Raw genomic sequence first — 18,301 nt, forward strand, 5'->3', positions numbered from 1 at the left:
CCCTGCCTCCACCTCGCCGTCTCTTCCTCTCTCTGACTGTGTGTCAGTTTCATTGCAAAACCACACCGGAATTTTCAAAAGGCACATGTTGCGTTTTTTTTTCGGCCGACATCTTTACACACCCTCCCTTATGATCACTGTATGACTAACAGTTCGAAGGGTGACAAGACTGCCGATTCCTGCCCTCATTTCCTCTTCTGAGCTTTAACCCGTTTAGAAATCACCAAACGAGCTGCAACTGATACGTAAAGCGTCGTCATACGTCATGCGGTGTAACTTTATTTTTTTTACTTCCGGTCTGAAGTTGCTGCTGCTCGTGTGAAGCTGATCGTTGACGTCGTTCCCCTGAAAAGCGTCGGAGCTGTAACAGTCCCCGTGTTTGTGTGAGTCCTTTACGTTTAGGAACCCATTCCAGTGCTGTGCAACGGTGACCTCTGGTGGTTCTATTAAACACCCGTTTGCCTTTTGTGGCCCTACGCGTGACATCATTTTTTCCGTAACAGAGCGCAGCCGAGCAACCTGGTATTTATTGTGATGCACTTCCTGCTCGTTTACAAACACGCTGTTCCTGTCAGCACAGAAACGCCTGTCATTTCAAATCAATAGTCTTTAGTTTATTTTACATAAATATGTATGTAAGACTTATATAATAGTGTGAAGCTCTTTGAAGTGATGCTCAATACATTTTCTCTTAATTAAACCTCACATATAGAGAAAAGAACTGACTGCTCAGACTGAATTTGTTGTGATTATTTATTTCTTTATTTCTCACTATAGACTCAATGTTGCTGTAGGCTGTCGTTCTAAGTTTCAACCTGGGCTTGTGTTTTATAGCAACATAACATATCCTGTGACCACCAATGGTTTGTCTCATTATATGAATAAAATGACACATTCGCTGACCTCATTCTGTGATAGAGTTTTATTAGGGAAGATTGAGCACACGTTGGACACACTGAACCATCGCTAGGACAAGTTACCACCATTAAACCTTTATAGATCATCTAAAATCTATTTTGCTTTCAGCGTGTATGAATTTGCCGCCTCGCTACCTGCCAAAGTGTGTTCCTGTGTGCTCTCAGTGTGTATCATACTGCTTGTGTGGCAGTTCTGGGATTAACTATACGGGATTATCAGATTGTTTCAGAGCTGCCAGAACAGACACGATGACAGCTTCATATAGGCCACTACACCACACGCAAACACACACACTTAATCCAGGTCTCCTTGCAGAACCCGTACTATCCAGTTAGTCTATACACTCCTTTATTGTAATGCATGTACAAAATGAAACCAACACTAAGAGCAGTTAAATACTTCTACCTTTAATTTATAATTCATGTGCGTTGCCATTTCAAAAGGTTCCTACACATTTTCTTTGCAGTTCCATACAAAGTCTAGAGCCGTGAGTTGAACAAAACAGTGCACATGGGATGAAACAGAGCATCACGTGATTTAGCTAATATGTCATAACATGTTGCATTCGTTTAGTCTGTGCATGCTACGCCCGCTGAAACTGACTGGACTTTCCTCTAAACACAACGAGAACACTACACATCTCCTAGACCGATCTTCTGACGCCTCGTTCATGACGCCCTGCACAGAGGAGGCATTTGTGTCGGTGCCTGTGCAGAGCCCCATAGGATTCCCCACGCGCTGCCATGTGCGAGGGAGCTGCGCCGACGGAGGGCGAGTGAAGCCTAGCGGGTCAAAACCCAACAGGTGCTCTACTCCCAACAGCTGAGAAGCCTGTGACCCCCCTCCCACACACACACACACACACACACACACACACACACACACACACACACACACACACACACACACACACTCCCCCCGTCGGCGCCCCTTCCCCCTCAGATCAACGTCCCCCTCTAGCTGGTGGAAGGAGGGGAGGCAGCCTTCTCCGTTGGGCTGTCAGCAGCCTTCTCGCCCCCCGCGGCCTCAGGAGACTCCTCGGCGGCCGGGTCGACCTGCCCGAACTTCAGCATGTCAAGGACGTTGGCTTTGACCTCCTCCAAGGTTTCCTTCAAGCCTTTCTCCAGGAGGTAACCCTCACTGTTGCCTTCTGGGTTCTCCAGAGCCATGGCGCCGTCCACGGCCGTCTGCAGGTACCGCAGGCTCACAAGCACAGATATCTAAAAGCAGGATGGGGTACGGCTGAATTTGATTCATGCAATATCTGAAATGTTTGCACTTTAACGCATAATGAGCCGCTGTAGCAGCTGTGCACAGTGTTGTGGGAGAATCACTCCAATCGAGGATCTCCCCTTGACAAAGTGTTTAACAGAGATCAAAGAAGAGGTTAAATGCTGAGCTAATGTTGAGCTAAAGGTTAAGCACCACCATCTTGAAGGTTTTTCAGCCAAGGCCAGAGTTTACATTAAAAATTAATAGTAATGTGGCGGGTCTTAAGATTCTCCTCCCTTCCTCGGTTCACAAAGGACATTTACGTCCCCGGACGCTGGGAATGAGACTGTGAAAATTAAACCACTCATATAAAACCTGCAGAAAACTATAAGGTTGTGACACAGGCAGACCTGTGGTTGAGAGTCAGACGTTATCTACGGCTCAGCACGTTTGTACTGTGCTTAGCGTGTCTGTGCTATAAGGGACTAGAAAACCCTCCGTGCCTGGCTGCTGCCTTCAAATGGAGACTGTTTGATTAGCTGGAGGCAGAGAGGTGTGATAGTTCCTCGCTCCAGCTCAAAGTTTTCAACAGAAAGCGTATAAGGCATCAATACTGTTATTTGGCAACGTGGGCAAAAGTGCATGTTTGATTACAAGATAGAAATCAATGTGTGTCAGTGAGGTTTTCTTCTCGCTGGTTGTCATAGCAGTAAACAGGCAGACGGTATTTAAAATTCTGTTTTATGCATGTTTGGAAAGAAACATCTCACCCACTCTATCGCAGGTGCCTGAAGGAACAAACACTGACTTTGTAATTCTTAGTTAGTAACAAAATGACACCACTGGCTCTGTGTCCTACATAGACGCTGCTCTTACAACTTTTGTGTGCTGCTGAAGTGACCCACTTGTATCAGGATGACTGAGAGCACGCCCGGACCCGTGGAGTTCATCAGGTCCATGTAGTAGTCGATGAGCGCCTGCCTGCAGCCGCGGCTGTACAGGTTGAGCTCCTCCGCCTGGTACTCGTAGTTGTAGTGGGCGCTGTTGTCTGTCAGGTGGTGCTGCAGGCAGGGCCGAGGGGAGGCCGGGTTGCAGCAGCTGAAGGGAACCGAGTCCAGCAGGTAGCGTCCGTCCACGTTACTGCGGATGCGGCTGGCGAGGAAGAGGAAGGAGAAATGTCAGTGGGAGATGAAAAGTGCCTCTAGACAAGTGTCACCCTGTCATAACCTTTTGGTTTACTCACTCGTTTTCACTTCTTTCATCTTTGACCAACCTTTCTCTGCTTGATTCATGACCAACCTTTCCATCTATTTCTGTCTCCCTGTTCAAAAGTAAAGGCCAGATCCATTTTTATTACCTTCTTCCTGTGCTGATTTCATGCTTTTCCACCCGCCGTCCCTCCATCCTTCCTCTCTAACATATAGTTTGACCTTTGTGGATGTGAGGCCTACTTATCTGTCACTCGTGTGGACCTCTATTAGCTGCTCCTGTCTTGCCTGTATACACATCGTCAGTCAGGTCTGTGTTTCTTCCAGTTCATCATCTCCACCTTCCGGCTTCTTATATTCCCTGTACTATGATTTACTCACTCCTTTACATCCTTGGAGGTGAAGTCCAGGTATCGGTTGCTAACCCACTGCACCTCGAACCAGTCCTTGAAGTTGTTGTTTCCGCAACAACGAAACTCCATCTGCAGCCGATCGATGGTCTCTTTCTGGAAACAGCGACCCGGCACGTCGGTGTCCTTGTAGAAGCGAATGCCGTTCCTCAGGCCCACCTGTGGTGAGATTGGGTTTACTGTTTCTGTCTCTGTCCTGTTGCTTCTCTACCAGTGTCACGCTGACAGCTACCCTGACACCGCTGACCCACCTTCAGGGACTCCTCCAGACGCCCCTGCAGAGCGTAGCTGAGCACCACCACCGCGACGAGCAGACAACAGAGCAACGCGGCGGCTCCGAACCAGACCAGCAGCAGAACCTTCCACCGGGGAAAGCGGCTCGCGTCCATGGAGTCCTGACACACTCGACTGGCGACCCAGTTGGTGCCGATGGAGGCGAGGCCCACCATCATCAGGATGTTGGGCACCACGTGGATCTCTGCGTTGTCCATGACCTCGAGAGAGAGAGAGAGAGAGAGAGAGAGAGAGAGAGAGACAAGAGCAGGTCAGTTTCCACTTCCTCTCTCTGTCTTAGCAGGTAATAACCCAGCATTCAATTAGTGTTATCTGTCCAACTCGTGACCTTGGCAGGCAAGAGAGCCAATTAGCTGCTGATATGCTGAATGCACTCTGGAGATATGATGACAAATTAAATTTATTGCCCTGGTTACAAAAAAGTCATTCGCGGACAGAGTTTATTAATGGCTGGCTTTTGAAAGGCCTGTCAGCCGGAAAACCACCTTTGCTCTATTGTTGTTTTAAAATTACCATTAAAAACTCAGCCTGGCGCAGCTGCTACCTTCTAATATCCTCACCCTGTAACATCTGTGCAGTCATATGTGGTTTAACTCGACTATTAGGACAAATGATCTGTCTCTGGTTGCTCTTTGAGGGGGAATAATTACAGCAGATTTTTTTTCTGAAGTGCAAAACAAATGATCGGGGTGAGTCACTGTATCAGACATGATGCGTTTGAATAACAAGGACAACAGATGATTAATCACTCAGGATACATTCTGGCACACTGTTTACAGAAAAATCATTTATGCATCTCCCCGATACAGTTTTTGTGGTCAGCGTGTTCCCTGTATTCACTGTGGGCTGCTTCTGCACCAGAATACCTGAAGGCGTCCATTATCAGCACACGGAAAGTCAATGTTCATTATCTTTTCTAATCAATCTGAGATCTATTAGGACTATTGACTGGCCTTGCAAAGGTCATGACCTTCACCTGCTGATCACATTACCTGCATTCAATACATGCCACTCTCTAATGAGCTACTGGAGGGGAAATGTTGATTTTCTCAGAAGGTATAAAACAAACTGCACCCACATTACTTACCATGCATAAATATGCCTGTCACTGTAGCAGCAAAACAACCACAAGCAAAGTGCAGCAAAAGTAATATTTGTCCAACATTGACTTATCCTGACATTGCATTAATATGAGTGTGTATGTGAGTGTTTGTCGTTCTACCTCTGCCCTACGGAGCAGCTCCGTCTTAAGATACACCCCCAGACAGAAGATGAAGGCCCCGCACATCACGGCCAGCCAGGACAGCAGCCACAGGCCTTGGGCCAGACGCACCCGCCTCTGCTGGGTGAACTTCATCTTCAGCAGCACCATGGCTCCCCACCGTCAAACACAGACAACCAGGACGTGGGGCACAGGAGTTCAGTGAGTAAATAGGTGCGTAATCAATCCAGAGGTGGCCAGCTGCATGTAAAGAGAGTAAGCAGACAGAGGGGACGGGTGCGTGTGGTGGTAAACGCAGACGGGTGAGTTATTAGCAGCTTGAGCTCCTCTAAGTTGTCCCAGGTGGAAGGGATAAACAGGTAGATCCTTCAGGTGGTAGAGGAGACAGTCGGTCACGGAGGAAAGTCCAAATTGTTTCCACTGAACTATGAAATTGAAATCTGAAAAATTGTAATAATCCAAATCAATGGAGACAAAGCATAAAAAAGTGTGAGAACAGTGATATTCCTTTGTCGCAGAGATGACAGGTTTCACCCTGTAGTTGACTGCTCACGCTACCATGGCCCTCCTTCCACCTAAAAGCGATGATTTCGTCTTCTTGACGTGTTGTTGCCTTTTGATGGCGCCCCTCTGGGTGTGTGCATGTACGCCGCCCCCCTAAACACCCGTGCCCATGGTTGGAGGACACAGAGACTGGGCAAAGTTTAGAGTTTGGAGCCGTAATCCCCCCAACAGAGTCCCTGGGATCCTATTAAAGTCCAGGGGCCAATGGAAAAGCAGGCCAGTGTCTGATCAGCAAACTTGTTTAGATAGACACGTAGTGTGTGTGTGTGTGTGTGTGTGTGTGTGTGTGTGTGTGTGTGTGTGTGTGTGTGTGTGTGTGTGTGTGTGTGTGTGTGTGTGTGTGTGTGTGTCTGTGTGTTGGGGGGGGTGTCTAGGGAGTCTAATGGACTATTATCACAGGTAGGCTTACTTGGAGGCCATCAGCACGGCCTAGACCACAATGCCTCAAAGGAAATACCATAAGTTTGAGAAAACAAGCAAGCAAATCAAATTTAAAATTTTCTTTCGAGTGCGGACCATTTTATATAAGTTATATGCATATATATGTATGTATATATGTATATAATGCAGGGAAAGAGCAAGAGAAGTAAGGAACCAACGGAAGGAAGCTTATACTAAAACTGTACATAATGAATGAGAGTTATTTTCTTTCAAAAGCATGACTTGAGTCTATTCCACATTATAGATATGTTCTTATGTATATGTGTATAAACCTTTTCTAATTTGTTTCTGTATTTTATTATTGACTTGCCCCAAAAAGACATTCTGGGGCTAAGAGCGAGTCTGGAGCAAGGAAGTGAAAGTATCATAATGACAGTTATGCTTGTAGATTGGATGGGATTATCATCACAGTGCCACAGGGAGGAGGGTGGGGATCAATGGCATTAAACCATTATTATAAGTACGGCTTGAGTCAGATGTATAGTTAGGTTGAAGGTCCTGTGACAGAGCCTGTACAACACACATAACACGTGTTTCATGCCCCTTAATCATCCACTAACCGTGTTCCTGAACCAGACTGTGAGCGATCGGATGTGTGACTGTAGGTAAAGAAAAAATACTTTATACTGATACTAATACTAATTTATGAACTCAGCATGAACTCAGGTTTGGTCTGAACAGGAGGGGCCTGTTCAGACCAAACCTGAGTTCATGCTTCAAGCTGATAGGAAGAAAGCGAACACAGAATCGTAAATAATCTGCATTTATTAAATACTATAATTGCGGAAAAAGCTGTAATGACGCAGCTACCAGTGAATTTTTTAACAGTAGCATTCATTACTGCTCAGTTCAGAGGGGATGTGTGCATGAATGAGAGGTAGACCCAACTGGTTACAGTAACATTGTTATGCAGTAAAATATCACAATATCACAATACATACATATTTTTATATATACATATACATATTTTTTTCTAAAATTACAATTGAATTTCACATACAATTTTTAAATAGCATTTTAAATGGGTGTTTGATTAGAGGGGGGGGGGGGGGGGGGTAAAGTTATTATTGGATTAAACTAGATTACGCTCATGGCTAACACAAAACTTATTAGAAATAAAGAAATTCTCACAATCTTATATCTTGGAAGCTTTGTCTTTATTGTACCATTACGTTGGAAATGTGATGAGCAGTTGGTGAGTTCACTTCTGTAAAGAAGAACTGTATCTAGAAAACGTGCTTGAACAATAATCTATCTAACGTGTAAACATCCCAAACAGTTGACAACCAGTAAATGCCAGTTAAATAGATAAATAATCTAATGTCTAATAATAATATTAATAATGATGATGCATGTTCCATTTTTATTTTGTTGTTAATACACTGCTTTTACATTTGGTTTGTTAACTATTAATGCAGAAGTTTAAAGGCTTCTCCTTTAATGATGGTTCTACTATTTTTTTTACTTATTATTCTAGTTTGGGGTGAAAGAAATACTGAACTAAAGGCAAAAAATAAGCTTACATGTGTGAACAAATCCACCAACAAAACGAGAATGCCCATGTTCTTGGCTGCTACTTTCACTGTGCCACCTTTCCTGCCTGTTCTGCTCCTCTCACCAGCCCCTGCCGGCCCTGCTGCGCCTTCCCTCCGCCCACCTCCTTATGGGCTTGCAGTTGCTGCATGAACTCATCCAGGATTTTCTGCGCTGACATGGCGGTCACATCCACAACATCCTGCTCCAGAAGCGACACCATGACCCCTCCCGTCCCGCCCCAGCTGTCACCCTGCCGGCGCTCCAGCGGGGGCTCGGCGTGGTCCGCGCACGGGGGCGGCTGCTGCCGGCTCCGGGGACACGCAGGATGTGCCGTGTCGGCCATGTTGTTACAGATAGCGCTGCTGATGTCAGCCACGGAGAACGGGGGGCTGTAGCAGGACTCGCGCTGCTCCGCGAGGCAGGGCTCGCTTCCTGGTGCTGGCGGCCCCTGCTTAAAGGGCACGAAGGCCGTGGCCCTCTGCAGACCTGCCTCTGACTTTGCCAGCCAGCCGTGTGCTTCCCTCCCAACTTCAGGAGGGTGTGATCGGCCGTCTGCTTGTGGAGAGGTAGCAGAATAGCTTTTTGGAGCAGAGCCAGACAGAAACCTCTGTACGGCCTCAGCTGAGTCAAAGTGCTTCTCCAGTAACCCCTTAATCAAGCACGGCACCTGAAATTGAGACACCAAACCCCCCAGAGGACACAGTCAGTGGAAAACAGAAGGTGAGGTTGTCTGGCAGCTGTCATGGCAACTGGGCTCCTTTCTTCTAGAGTCCAGTTGCCGTGACTCAACCTCCAGACACAAGATCGTTATGTCCTCGCCCTTGTCATGCACTGATTTTGAGCTGATTTAGAGGTTGGAAGTGTACATACATTAAAAAACTGCACCAAAAGACAGATCAATAAAACCATGACAGTAAATGGAAATGGGAGTAAATGTAATGCAGTGTGTGCACAGCAGATGGCAGTGTGCTCACGTTGATGTTCTCCAGGGCTGCGATGGTTCTGTGGGCGTCCTCCAGCTCGGAGCTCAGCTGCGACACTTGCTTTAATAGGTGCTTTCGTTCGCTGCTCAGACTCTCCGACTGCACACGCACAAGCAATGTATTTCAATGTGCACTGAAGCAGCAAAGAGGCGCCGCATCCAGGATAAGCTCCGTTCTAATAAAGCTGGCTTATTGCTCACCGCTACGTGCAGTTGCTCCCCCAGCAGGTTATTGGCCTGCTTGGTCCCAGTGTGGCTCTCCAGGAGGCTGTAACATAAACCAGCAGGCACCATGTTTTAATGTGATGTCATAACGCATTTTTATTTCTGCGCTTTCACTGCGCGCTCTTGTCCGAAGCCGAGCGCTTGTTTGTCGGGGCAACTGGAACCACTGAGCTCCTTAATATGTAACAACTGCCACCAAGCTGCAGCTCTGTGTAAAGTGGCCACTGACATTAGGCTGCATCAGGCAGAATGCTTGGCCTGCGTAGCGTGTGCCTGATGGGCCTGCGGCAGTTGTTTGGTGATAAATACAGGCCTGACAAAACCAGGGTCACACAAGGACTCTGACTCATGAACAGCTGATTTAAGCCCACCTGTGTCTGTCGCCAAAGAAATGGAGCAATGAAGTAACAAAGCCCTCCCAGAAGGGACACATAGGGTCTATACTGTCCCTCCAGTTCATTCCATAGGTCAGTTAATCCATAGTAAATATTATGTAAAGCCATAGGTTGATTTGATGGGTTTTTATTGATTAGCAGTAGCTGTATAGGGTCAATCCATGTGCACACGTAACAGTAATGACCTAAAACAGACATGCTTTCCTCTATACATTGTAACAAATGTGAAACTTTGGCAGGTAAATATTAAATCTGCTCATTTGTGCATCCGGCTCATTGTTATGGTCCATCTTATTATGATTCCAGACCTGTTATACTTCTCCTTGACGTGACTGAGCTCGTCCCTGGTTCTCTGCAGCTCCGCCTCTAGACTCTCAATGCAAACCACTGTCTGCAGCAAATTCTGGTGAAGATCAGCGTTGTCCTCCTGCAGTGCACTGAGAAATCAAACCCATGTAAATGCATGGTCAGACAGCCGTGTTTATGCTTGCTGGTTAGGTAAAAGCTACAAATGTGATGCACATATAAACAAACACTATAGAGAAAGTGCACAGAGACTTACTGAAGACGTTCAGCATCACTCGGTGTGTCCTAGAAAAGAAGGAATAGAGAAATGTGATACTGCACAAATGTAGTTGACTTGAAGAACACTGCAGTATTTGTGTTTGGGCTCCAGCTCATTAATGCAGATTTCACCTTTAACTTGACAGGGTTTACAGTAAACAACCCATAACCCACAGTTTGTTTACATAGTCCTCAAGGTGTAAAATAGGCCACCAGTTCTGTGTGACTCATCCACAGTAAATGCGCAGCGTTGCTTCACCAGTGCAGCTTTGTTCGGATTCCACAGGGTTGGGAGGCGTCCAAACACAACACGCGGCGTAGATATTTGAGCGAGCGCTGCAGTCTTTGCACAGAAGCCCTTCCCAAAAAAGGAAAACGCCGAGAACAAAAGCTGCTGCTGTGATCGGCTGCAGGACACGAGGATTCAAAAGGCGAACAGCAAAGGAATATAAGGTCGCATTTCAGCCATTCATGGGGGTTCTACGTGCATATAGAGGTATTACAGGAGCTGGAGCATCAGTCAGTCAGGCTGCGCCCTGAGAGGTCACCGCTCCGTGCTGAGGACATGACGAACTGAACAACATATCGACTTATGGCCGGAAATGCAGCCAAGTACAATCAATAAGCTCTGTGCTCTCATGCTCACATATGATTATGTATGCGGTGTGATTTTACAAACCTGACTTCACCGGACGCTAACTGAGCCCAGATCCTTTACAGTGACCACACAGAAATAGGTGCTGTTACGCAACGCTGTGTGTATTTATTAGCGTCGCTGCCTTCGTGAGCCTCAACAGATTCTTATGTAAGAGCAACATGATGCGAGCTCTTATCCAACCACCTCATGCTCACATCTCTGTGGGCCGGTGTGTGATGAGGCCGTCTCATCCTGCGAAGGATATTCACGGGTTTCATTTTAAATGCCTTGTAGTTAAAGCGCGAGGCTGCTGCAGTGCTGAGGAATGACTCAGCGAGCGGTGCGTACTTTTGACACGTCCCACTCCCTCAGTGACTCAGCCACGTTTCCTCTGCAACACTGGAGCAACACTCCAGCTGCTGTGCTCGTCTTGATCTCGATTTCACCCCTTCACTGCAGCGCTTCGGCTTCAGGGGCTGTTTCACTTACTGACTGCTTTGCAATCTCATGACTCATCCACTGCGCCAGATTTCTGTCTCAGGAATGTGACTCATGATAAGACCAAACAGTGCCGCAGCATAGTTTTGATCTCCTCCTCCCATTTTGTCATCTCAATCATAAGGTATTTTGTTAATGTTCAAGTAAACTCACCCTACTTTGTTTATAATGGTGCCGACCCCTCTGCTCTGAACTGCTGTAACTGGTGGCCGTAGAGGCTGTGTCTCTGGTCCTGGATGAATCTGATTTTGAGGATGAGGACTCAGACCTGAGGCCCGGTTCGGCACCCGGGGCTCCAGACGACGGGGACCTAGCGGGGCCTCTGTGGCCGGAGCCTAGCGGCACCTGCTGGGGCGGGTACTGAGGGAGGCGCTGGGCCTGAGTACCGTGGGGCAGGGCGGGCTGCTGTTTGCGGTGGTGCCGTTGTTTGGACTGGCCGCGTTCAGGGCTGGTGCTGGTGTCATCAGTGAGGTGAGAGCCACACCGCCTATATCTGTCTCCTGTGACAGAGCCTCCCGTGGGCGACGGTCTCCGGTCCCTCCGGCTTCCTCCGTAGTGGGCGCTGTGGCTGCCAGAGTTGGGGTAGCGATGGGGCGAGGGGCTTGTGTGGTTGCTCCTTGGTGCACACGAGATCACGCTCTCAGGATTGGAGCAGTCCGATTGTTTCCGAGAGCTGCTGCCGGCTGCTTTATCCTGTCTGCTGGGTTGCTTTGGATGTAGCTCTCTGGCCTCCTCTGACCTCTCTCTGTGTTTCTTGGGTGGGAGCTGGGGCCTGACAGGGCCAGGTGTCTTCCCGCTGGTTTCATTGTTTTTCAAACCCAAGATGGTGAGATCTGACGGACTTATCACCTGCTTTGTTATCTCATCCAAAAAGGCTGAAAATTGCACCTTTCCCTGCACAAACCTCACCCTGGCTTGCTCTACCTCGGCTTGAGAAACCCCTTTACCCTTCTCTGCACTCGGAGCTTGTTCTTTGAGAACTCTTGGCGACAGCACCTCCATTGACTTAGTTTTACGTATGTCAATTTGGGGCTGCTTGTTCTTGAGGATGCCTTTACTGGGAAGCTGGCTAGAAGACACGGCTCTCTTGGGGCCTCTGGAGACACCCAGCAGAGCGTCCTGTTCACTAAACTCCAACCCTCGGTTCAGGCTAGCTGTCTTATACAGGGGCCCGTACTTCATACGCGGTGCTCTGGATTGTTCCTTTTCGCGGTCACTTACGTTAACCTGCAAAAGTCCCTCCTCGCTTCTGCTGTGGCCTCGGTCAAGAGAGGGAAAACCATGCATTCCCTTTGGATGCATGGTCGCATGTGTCTCACTACACACGCTGTCTTTCTTGCCATGTTTATTGGAGGCAAAGGCAATTGGCTCGCTGTTCTCATCTTCCCGGCAACCTCTGGGCACATCTGCGATGTTGGAGCAGGACAGGGAATGCTGTGGCCGCTCTGCGTGGCGAAGGGAAAATGGATCATTTGCGCTTGCCTCTGTGTACCACGAGGAAGAGGAGAATGAAGAAGAGGATGAAGAAAGCGAAGAGGAAGAGGCTGCCGAGAGTGTTACAGGAGTAGGGTGGTTATAGAGAACTTCACTCTCCTCACTGTGGTGAATTGGTGTTTGATGACGCTGGTAGGTAGTGTGGTGGGGGCCATTGTGGTCAGAGCCTCTATGCTGCTGGGAACACTGGTGCCTTTGGTTTTGATCTACATTTCTGTCTGTTTCATCAAGTGTCGTGTATCTAAAACAAAAAAATTAAACTGTAATTGTTAATATATCCAGTGCCTTGGTCTGTGTATTGGATTCTTAATGGCAGATCACATTATCCAACTGCTAAAATGTCTCCACTACAATAGCAAATGCATATAAACCACTTTTTAAAAATTAAAGCCTTCTCTTTGAATCGATATTGCACATTTGAACATATCATCCTACCTGTAGAACTTAGGTTCTTGGTAAGGGTGAAGATGATGATGGTGTTTCCTCAGTTTGATCTCATCTGGGGCACAAGGTCTATGAACAGGCTTAAAAAACTTCTCCATCACTTGTCTCTTCCCCGGTAGTAGGCCGTTAATGCCTTCCTGGTTAGGTCCACTATGCAAGTAGCCCTGATGGAAATCCGTGATGGTACCGGCGGTCTGCTCTGCCCTGCAGATCTAATTTTTCATCGGATAATGTCCCGTCCTGGAAAGCTACAGCCTGTATGTCAACGTCAGCTGCAGGAATCTTCACTTCAGTTTCACAGCCATTGTACAGGTGCTATAAGAAATAAAATATTATTCTAAACTGTATAATAAGGAAACAGGTTCTCTCACATAGGAGTCTGGAAAGACAAAGCTTTAGAGGTTACCATGTAGCTGTTGATAGTTCATCTATCCTATCCACCTATGAGTATTCTCTCTAGTCTCTCTTGGCATCAGGACACCGAATAACAGAGTAACAGCTCGTTAGCAGGAATGTATGAATTCCTGGATGGTGGTTTGACTCTGCATCACGCCTGATGTAACAACTGGATGCTCAATGAACCAGATGAAAGAGCGAGACCTTTGTCCTCATGCAGGGGACAATCGAACTGAGCCCTGTGGCGCAGGATATATAACAGAGTTTACTTAACCCACTGATATAAACTGTAAAATGGGCTTTGCTTATGTTTGTGTTGTCCAGCACTACAACGTCAGGTTTATATCCTCTACATTCTATACATCACCTGCTTTGTTTAATCTGTTTTTACTGCTACAGTTATTATTATACAAAAATTATATTTCTCATTTGATTAGAAGTTTCTCACAATCATTTAGCTGAGAACTGATGATTATATCAACCTACTTCTACTGTCACAGCTATAGGTTGTGATTATTATAATTGTTACATGTTGTCAGTTTTTTTTTTCATTAACTTCATGAAATCAATTCATTCATCCGGTATTGAAATACACTAATTATTGCACTGTGTCTGGTTGTTTGAATAAACGTTTCTTTAGAATGTGCCTTACTTCAATCAGCATTGTGATATAAATATAGGCTACTGTGACACAGAAGCTGTGATCGTTTTTTTTTACTCTATTTCTTACACAGCAGCGCTTCTTATAATGACAATGGATCCTTCTCAGTTCGTTTTTAGACAGAATGATTCACTCACGGTAATTGATAATCAATTTTTATCAGCCTTGATTAAAAATTTGTTTGACGTGCTTTTCACATGTAAATGTACAAACCCTCTCTTTCTAACGTTTTAATGGTCCTGACTTGGTTCACATCCTGTCTAAAACCATGAAAGAGATCAATTCATTCAGCAAGGGTGGGGTCGAATTTCCCACACCAGGGTGTTGCTGATCAATGGCGCATAGCTATGCTAAGTAAATAGTTACATAAAGGAGGTTGCCCAGACTTGTCTAGGCAATCAATACTAAAAACAGTATTCAGAATGGGTGGATACAGAATTTCATGAACAGGGAGAGACGTGAGTAATGGCACGCCGGTCACTGCGCCCTCTGCTGGTGAACAAAGGCCACTCCCGGCTGGGTACTGGTAAATTTCCATCCTGTCTCCTCTTCTTTCTGCTTCTGGTTGATTCTAGATAGTCGTAGTTTTATCACATATACTCTATAATGTATTACAAACCTGAGATTGGATTGTACATTAAAGCCTAAATTAACACAGCAAATACTTGTCACAATTATACTAATATATATAGACTATAGATAAGACAATATTATAAATAAGTCTTAAAATATAGCCAGCGTGACGAGCCTTAAAATACTCACTGAACTAACTGAAAATAAAAACACGGTGTGGACCGCCCAAGTTAAAAAGTATGAGTCGGCTGTTTTCTATTGTTTGGCGATAATAAACAGCACACCATTGCAGTAAAGGAGACATAGATCCGGTAATTTCAACCACATTCTAGTTTGATCCGGTTTGTAGGACCGTGTTACACATAACAATGTATTACTCCGCGTCGCTTTGAGTATGAATGTCTTGTACTTTTCGTCGATAAAATCTCTCCAACAGTAATTCAGGACACACTTCATATTTAAGATAATAATATCTCATCAAATAAGCTATTAGTATTAAGATATGTTTTGCTATCTTCTATTTATGTCTGTTTCAGAGCCGTTCCACGTTGGAACCGCGCGTTAATGCTGTTTCGGCTCAGTTTAGCTACCAATTATTTTCTGAAATGTAAATTATTATCCTTACTACTTCAAAGTCGAAATAAACGCTACAAACAGCACATGTCAGCTTTTTTATCGCATGAAAGTGGGACTACTTTCTCATCGGAAGAATATCGGGTGTGTCCTTAGCAGAGTCTCGAACAGTATAAATACCCCCAGTGACGCCATATTTCTTCACTGCGTTCTTAGGAAACCGAGACGTTGTCGTGTGTTGAGTAGACGGTATTTGTTTTTAGCTTTGTTTATTTCTTTCGTTTAATACTTTTAAATACGTTTGTTTAAGACAAAGCTATTTAGGTTTGTTCTACCAAGGTTGAGATTTGATAAGATTTTAATCCAGTTTGTTTCGTGGAGCGTTAGCATCATAAACCGTCAAGCAGTTGAGAAAACGCAGTATTTTGTTTTTTTTTTTTTTTAATTCAGGCATTTTTTCTTTAATTAATCTCGGCTGATAAACGAAAATGCAAATAGGCGTTGCCCTTACAAGATAGTTTTATTTTTAGCCGCTAACATTGTCATGCAAACGGCTGAACGGCGCATTTACGAGACGGTTACTTTTTAACGGTCGTTTTGTTGTTCAGGCTACAGTTATTGTAAGACTTTATTTAAGGGATCTTAAATTGTAAGTCATGTTCTTTCTAACGGCCACGAATAGATTAATTCTGTCACGTTTTTGTGACAATAGTAAACGCAAAATGGAAGCTGTGACGTAGTAACTTAGCCGTTGATCATTGGTTGTTTTAAACGACGCGGTGACGTGGCCGTCTTAGTCGTGGCTAGAGGCGGAGGGAGTCGTCAGCATGTAGCCTTCACTAGGCTAGCCGTGGCCACGCAGCTGTTCCAAGCGACCGCAAGTATACATTTTGGTTGAAAATGTATTGGAATTGTCGTCAATGATTGTAATGATTCAGAGACTATCGGTATTGGTTAATTCTAAATAAGCCTTCATTGTTAAAACGAGTCAATTGCAGTTTTTCCGTAAAGCTGACAATACAGTAAAGTTACAGCAAGAGTTTCTACCTATTATAGAAACGTAACAAAAGTGTTTCATAACTACAATTGAACGTCTTCAGTGCAGTTAAACTAGAAGAGACAATTACTTAGGACCGAAACTGTAGAAGATTTTTTTTTAATCGTCAAATAATCAAATATTTTTAAGGCTTAGTTTTGAGATTTTACTCAGGCATTTGTTTTTACCATTGTATTAAAAAGGTTTGCGTTATTGCTCAGGAGGTTCAGAAGTTGTTAAAACCATAGACGTGATCAACAAAGGATTGAAATCTGCTTATGAGAAGCATGGAGGAATTGAAGCTCAGAGCTATAGCTCAGAATTTTTTAATAGTCTCAGATGCTTCTGGGCATTTTTTTGGTATAGAAAATAATTGGTTTGTTAGAGAAGAGAGAAGATGTTTTTTTTTTTCATTGGAAATGGACTGAGTTATCGATGGAAGGAATGGACTTAGTTATTAGATGAAGATCACAAGACCAGCGTGGAGTGAGGCCATGGGACACGGGGAGCACCAGAGAGGAGCCAGGCAGGAGAGAACCAGAGGGCGTGGGAGCACCAGAGTGGAGCCAGGCAGGACCGAACCAGAGGGTGTGGGCGAACCAGAGTGGAGCCAGGCAGGACCGAACCAGAGGGTGTGGGCGAACCAGAGTGGAGCCAGGCAGGACAGAACCAGAGGGGTCCTGAGAGCAGCTGCATCAGTCACAAGTTTACACCAGAGGGAGCCAGAGGCAAAGGGCAGGGTAGCAGCAGAGTGAGCATCGGTGACGCAGCAACAGCAGATCCAGAGCGAACCAGCCAGTGACGAGGGTGGGACGGGGCACACAAGTATCTTCTACCGCACGATTAAAGCAAAGTATTGGTTTGTATATTGGGTAGAGGTATTTCTGTGAAATAACAGCATTTGGTTTTAAAACTACCATTAAGAAACAAATGTTGTAGAACCACATTTCTCGCACAGCTCTCTCTCCTCTTTTCAGGCAAGCCGCGTAAAACGTTTTGTACCATGGTCGCCTCTCCTGTAGTGCACTGACATGAATGTGGTGGTGATGAATGCCTTGGTGTTGTGCTGGCGAGAGGAGCGTCTTATCGGACTTCTCAACCCCCTGCAATCAGAAGTAATCCCCCCCTTCCGCCAGAGGGACAGGCAGTCGTTGTTGTTCAATAGGTCTTCCCCAGAGAAGTTTTCGGCATTGGAGTGCGTCGATGGTCTCCAGTTCAGCTGGTTGCATGTAAAGCGGCCCATCAGTACTTCAGCAGCGCTTCATTGGTATATATCGGCTACATCTACTTCTTTGGCCAAGCAGTGAGTTTTGCATGAAGTGTACATGTGGGTGTAACTATCCTGTACATGAATTCATAATTGCCTATGCTGTATAGTGTACAGAAGGACAATTATGTCAGTAAAGCTAAAGGGGTGGGCGGGGTTATTTAAAACGTGTTTGGAGTTTTTTCTTTTCACAGGCCTGAGCCCCTAAAGCTGATCTTGGAAAGAATTCCCTGTGCTAGCCCCCGGTACAAGTTCAGCTCACCTTATTTACTGTAGTTCTGTGGATCAGGAACATGTGCATCCACTGCCATTTAAAGAGATTTAGGAAGGTATTTGGTATTTGTAAGTCTTAGTTTGTGTTACACTTTTTGTAACATTTCTATGGGACTGCACACTTTTTGGGCATTGGGAGGGTGGGTTGTGGGGCGTTAATCAGTCTCTTCCTAGACTTCACAGCTCCATGTTGCGACACACATGGCTTGAATAGGAAACATCCAGGTGCTCCAGCAGGATTCAAGTGGACACTTTCCCTCGCAGGATAGAATCCCATAACTAGTACCAGAGGTAGCCAGAAGCACTGTTTTCCGAGGGAGTGCGGTAACAAGTCTCTTTATTAGAAGTCATTGTGAATCTGTAAAGACTGCGAGTTGCTTTTTTGGGTTGGGAGGGGGCTGTGTATTTGTGACTTTTCCAGATTAAGTATTTCACCGCCCATCAAATCTACATTCAACTCGACATCTACACTTCATAA

At 45.6% G+C, this 18,301-nt stretch overlaps 2 protein-coding genes across 4 annotated transcripts; both read right to left on the bottom strand.

The window, feature by feature from the left end:
• Positions 1-1,305: 1,305 nt before the first annotated feature.
• Positions 1,306-6,005, bottom strand: rom1b (retinal outer segment membrane protein 1b). The gene is made up of 5 exons (XM_029165279.3): positions 5,265-6,005; positions 4,000-4,242; positions 3,720-3,907; positions 3,036-3,282; positions 1,306-2,138 (listed from the first exon to the last, which is right to left on the bottom strand). Exons 1-5 carry the CDS (start codon positions 5,412-5,414, stop codon positions 1,875-1,877), a joined length of 1,092 nt encoding a protein of 363 aa, XP_029021112.1. The 5' UTR covers positions 5,415-6,005; the 3' UTR covers positions 1,306-1,874.
• Positions 6,006-7,016: 1,011 nt separating this feature from the next.
• Positions 7,017-15,004, bottom strand: si:ch211-276i12.4 (uncharacterized). Of its 3 annotated transcripts, none has more exons than XM_029166086.3 (8): positions 14,864-15,004; positions 13,036-13,359; positions 11,260-12,841; positions 9,970-9,998; positions 9,716-9,844; positions 8,989-9,055; positions 8,780-8,887; positions 7,017-8,472 (listed from the first exon to the last, which is right to left on the bottom strand). In XM_029166086.3, the coding sequence occupies exons 2-8, from the start codon at positions 13,140-13,142 to the stop codon at positions 7,849-7,851; spliced, it is 2,646 nt and encodes an 881-aa protein (XP_029021919.1). In that variant the 5' UTR covers positions 13,143-13,359; positions 14,864-15,004; the 3' UTR covers positions 7,017-7,848. The 3 variants fall into 3 exon arrangements, with proteins under 3 accessions (XP_029021919.1, XP_055368235.1, XP_029021920.1); XM_055512260.1 differs by having other exon boundaries at positions 13,036-14,672; positions 14,864-14,979; XM_029166087.3 differs by having other exon boundaries at positions 13,451-14,958.
• Between the last annotated feature and the right edge of the window lie 3,297 nt (positions 15,005-18,301).

The sequence above is a fragment of the Betta splendens genome, chromosome 10 (genome assembly GCF_900634795.4).
Source record: "Betta splendens chromosome 10, fBetSpl5.4, whole genome shotgun sequence".
NCBI classification, from domain to species: Eukaryota; Metazoa; Chordata; class Actinopteri; order Anabantiformes; family Osphronemidae; genus Betta; species Betta splendens.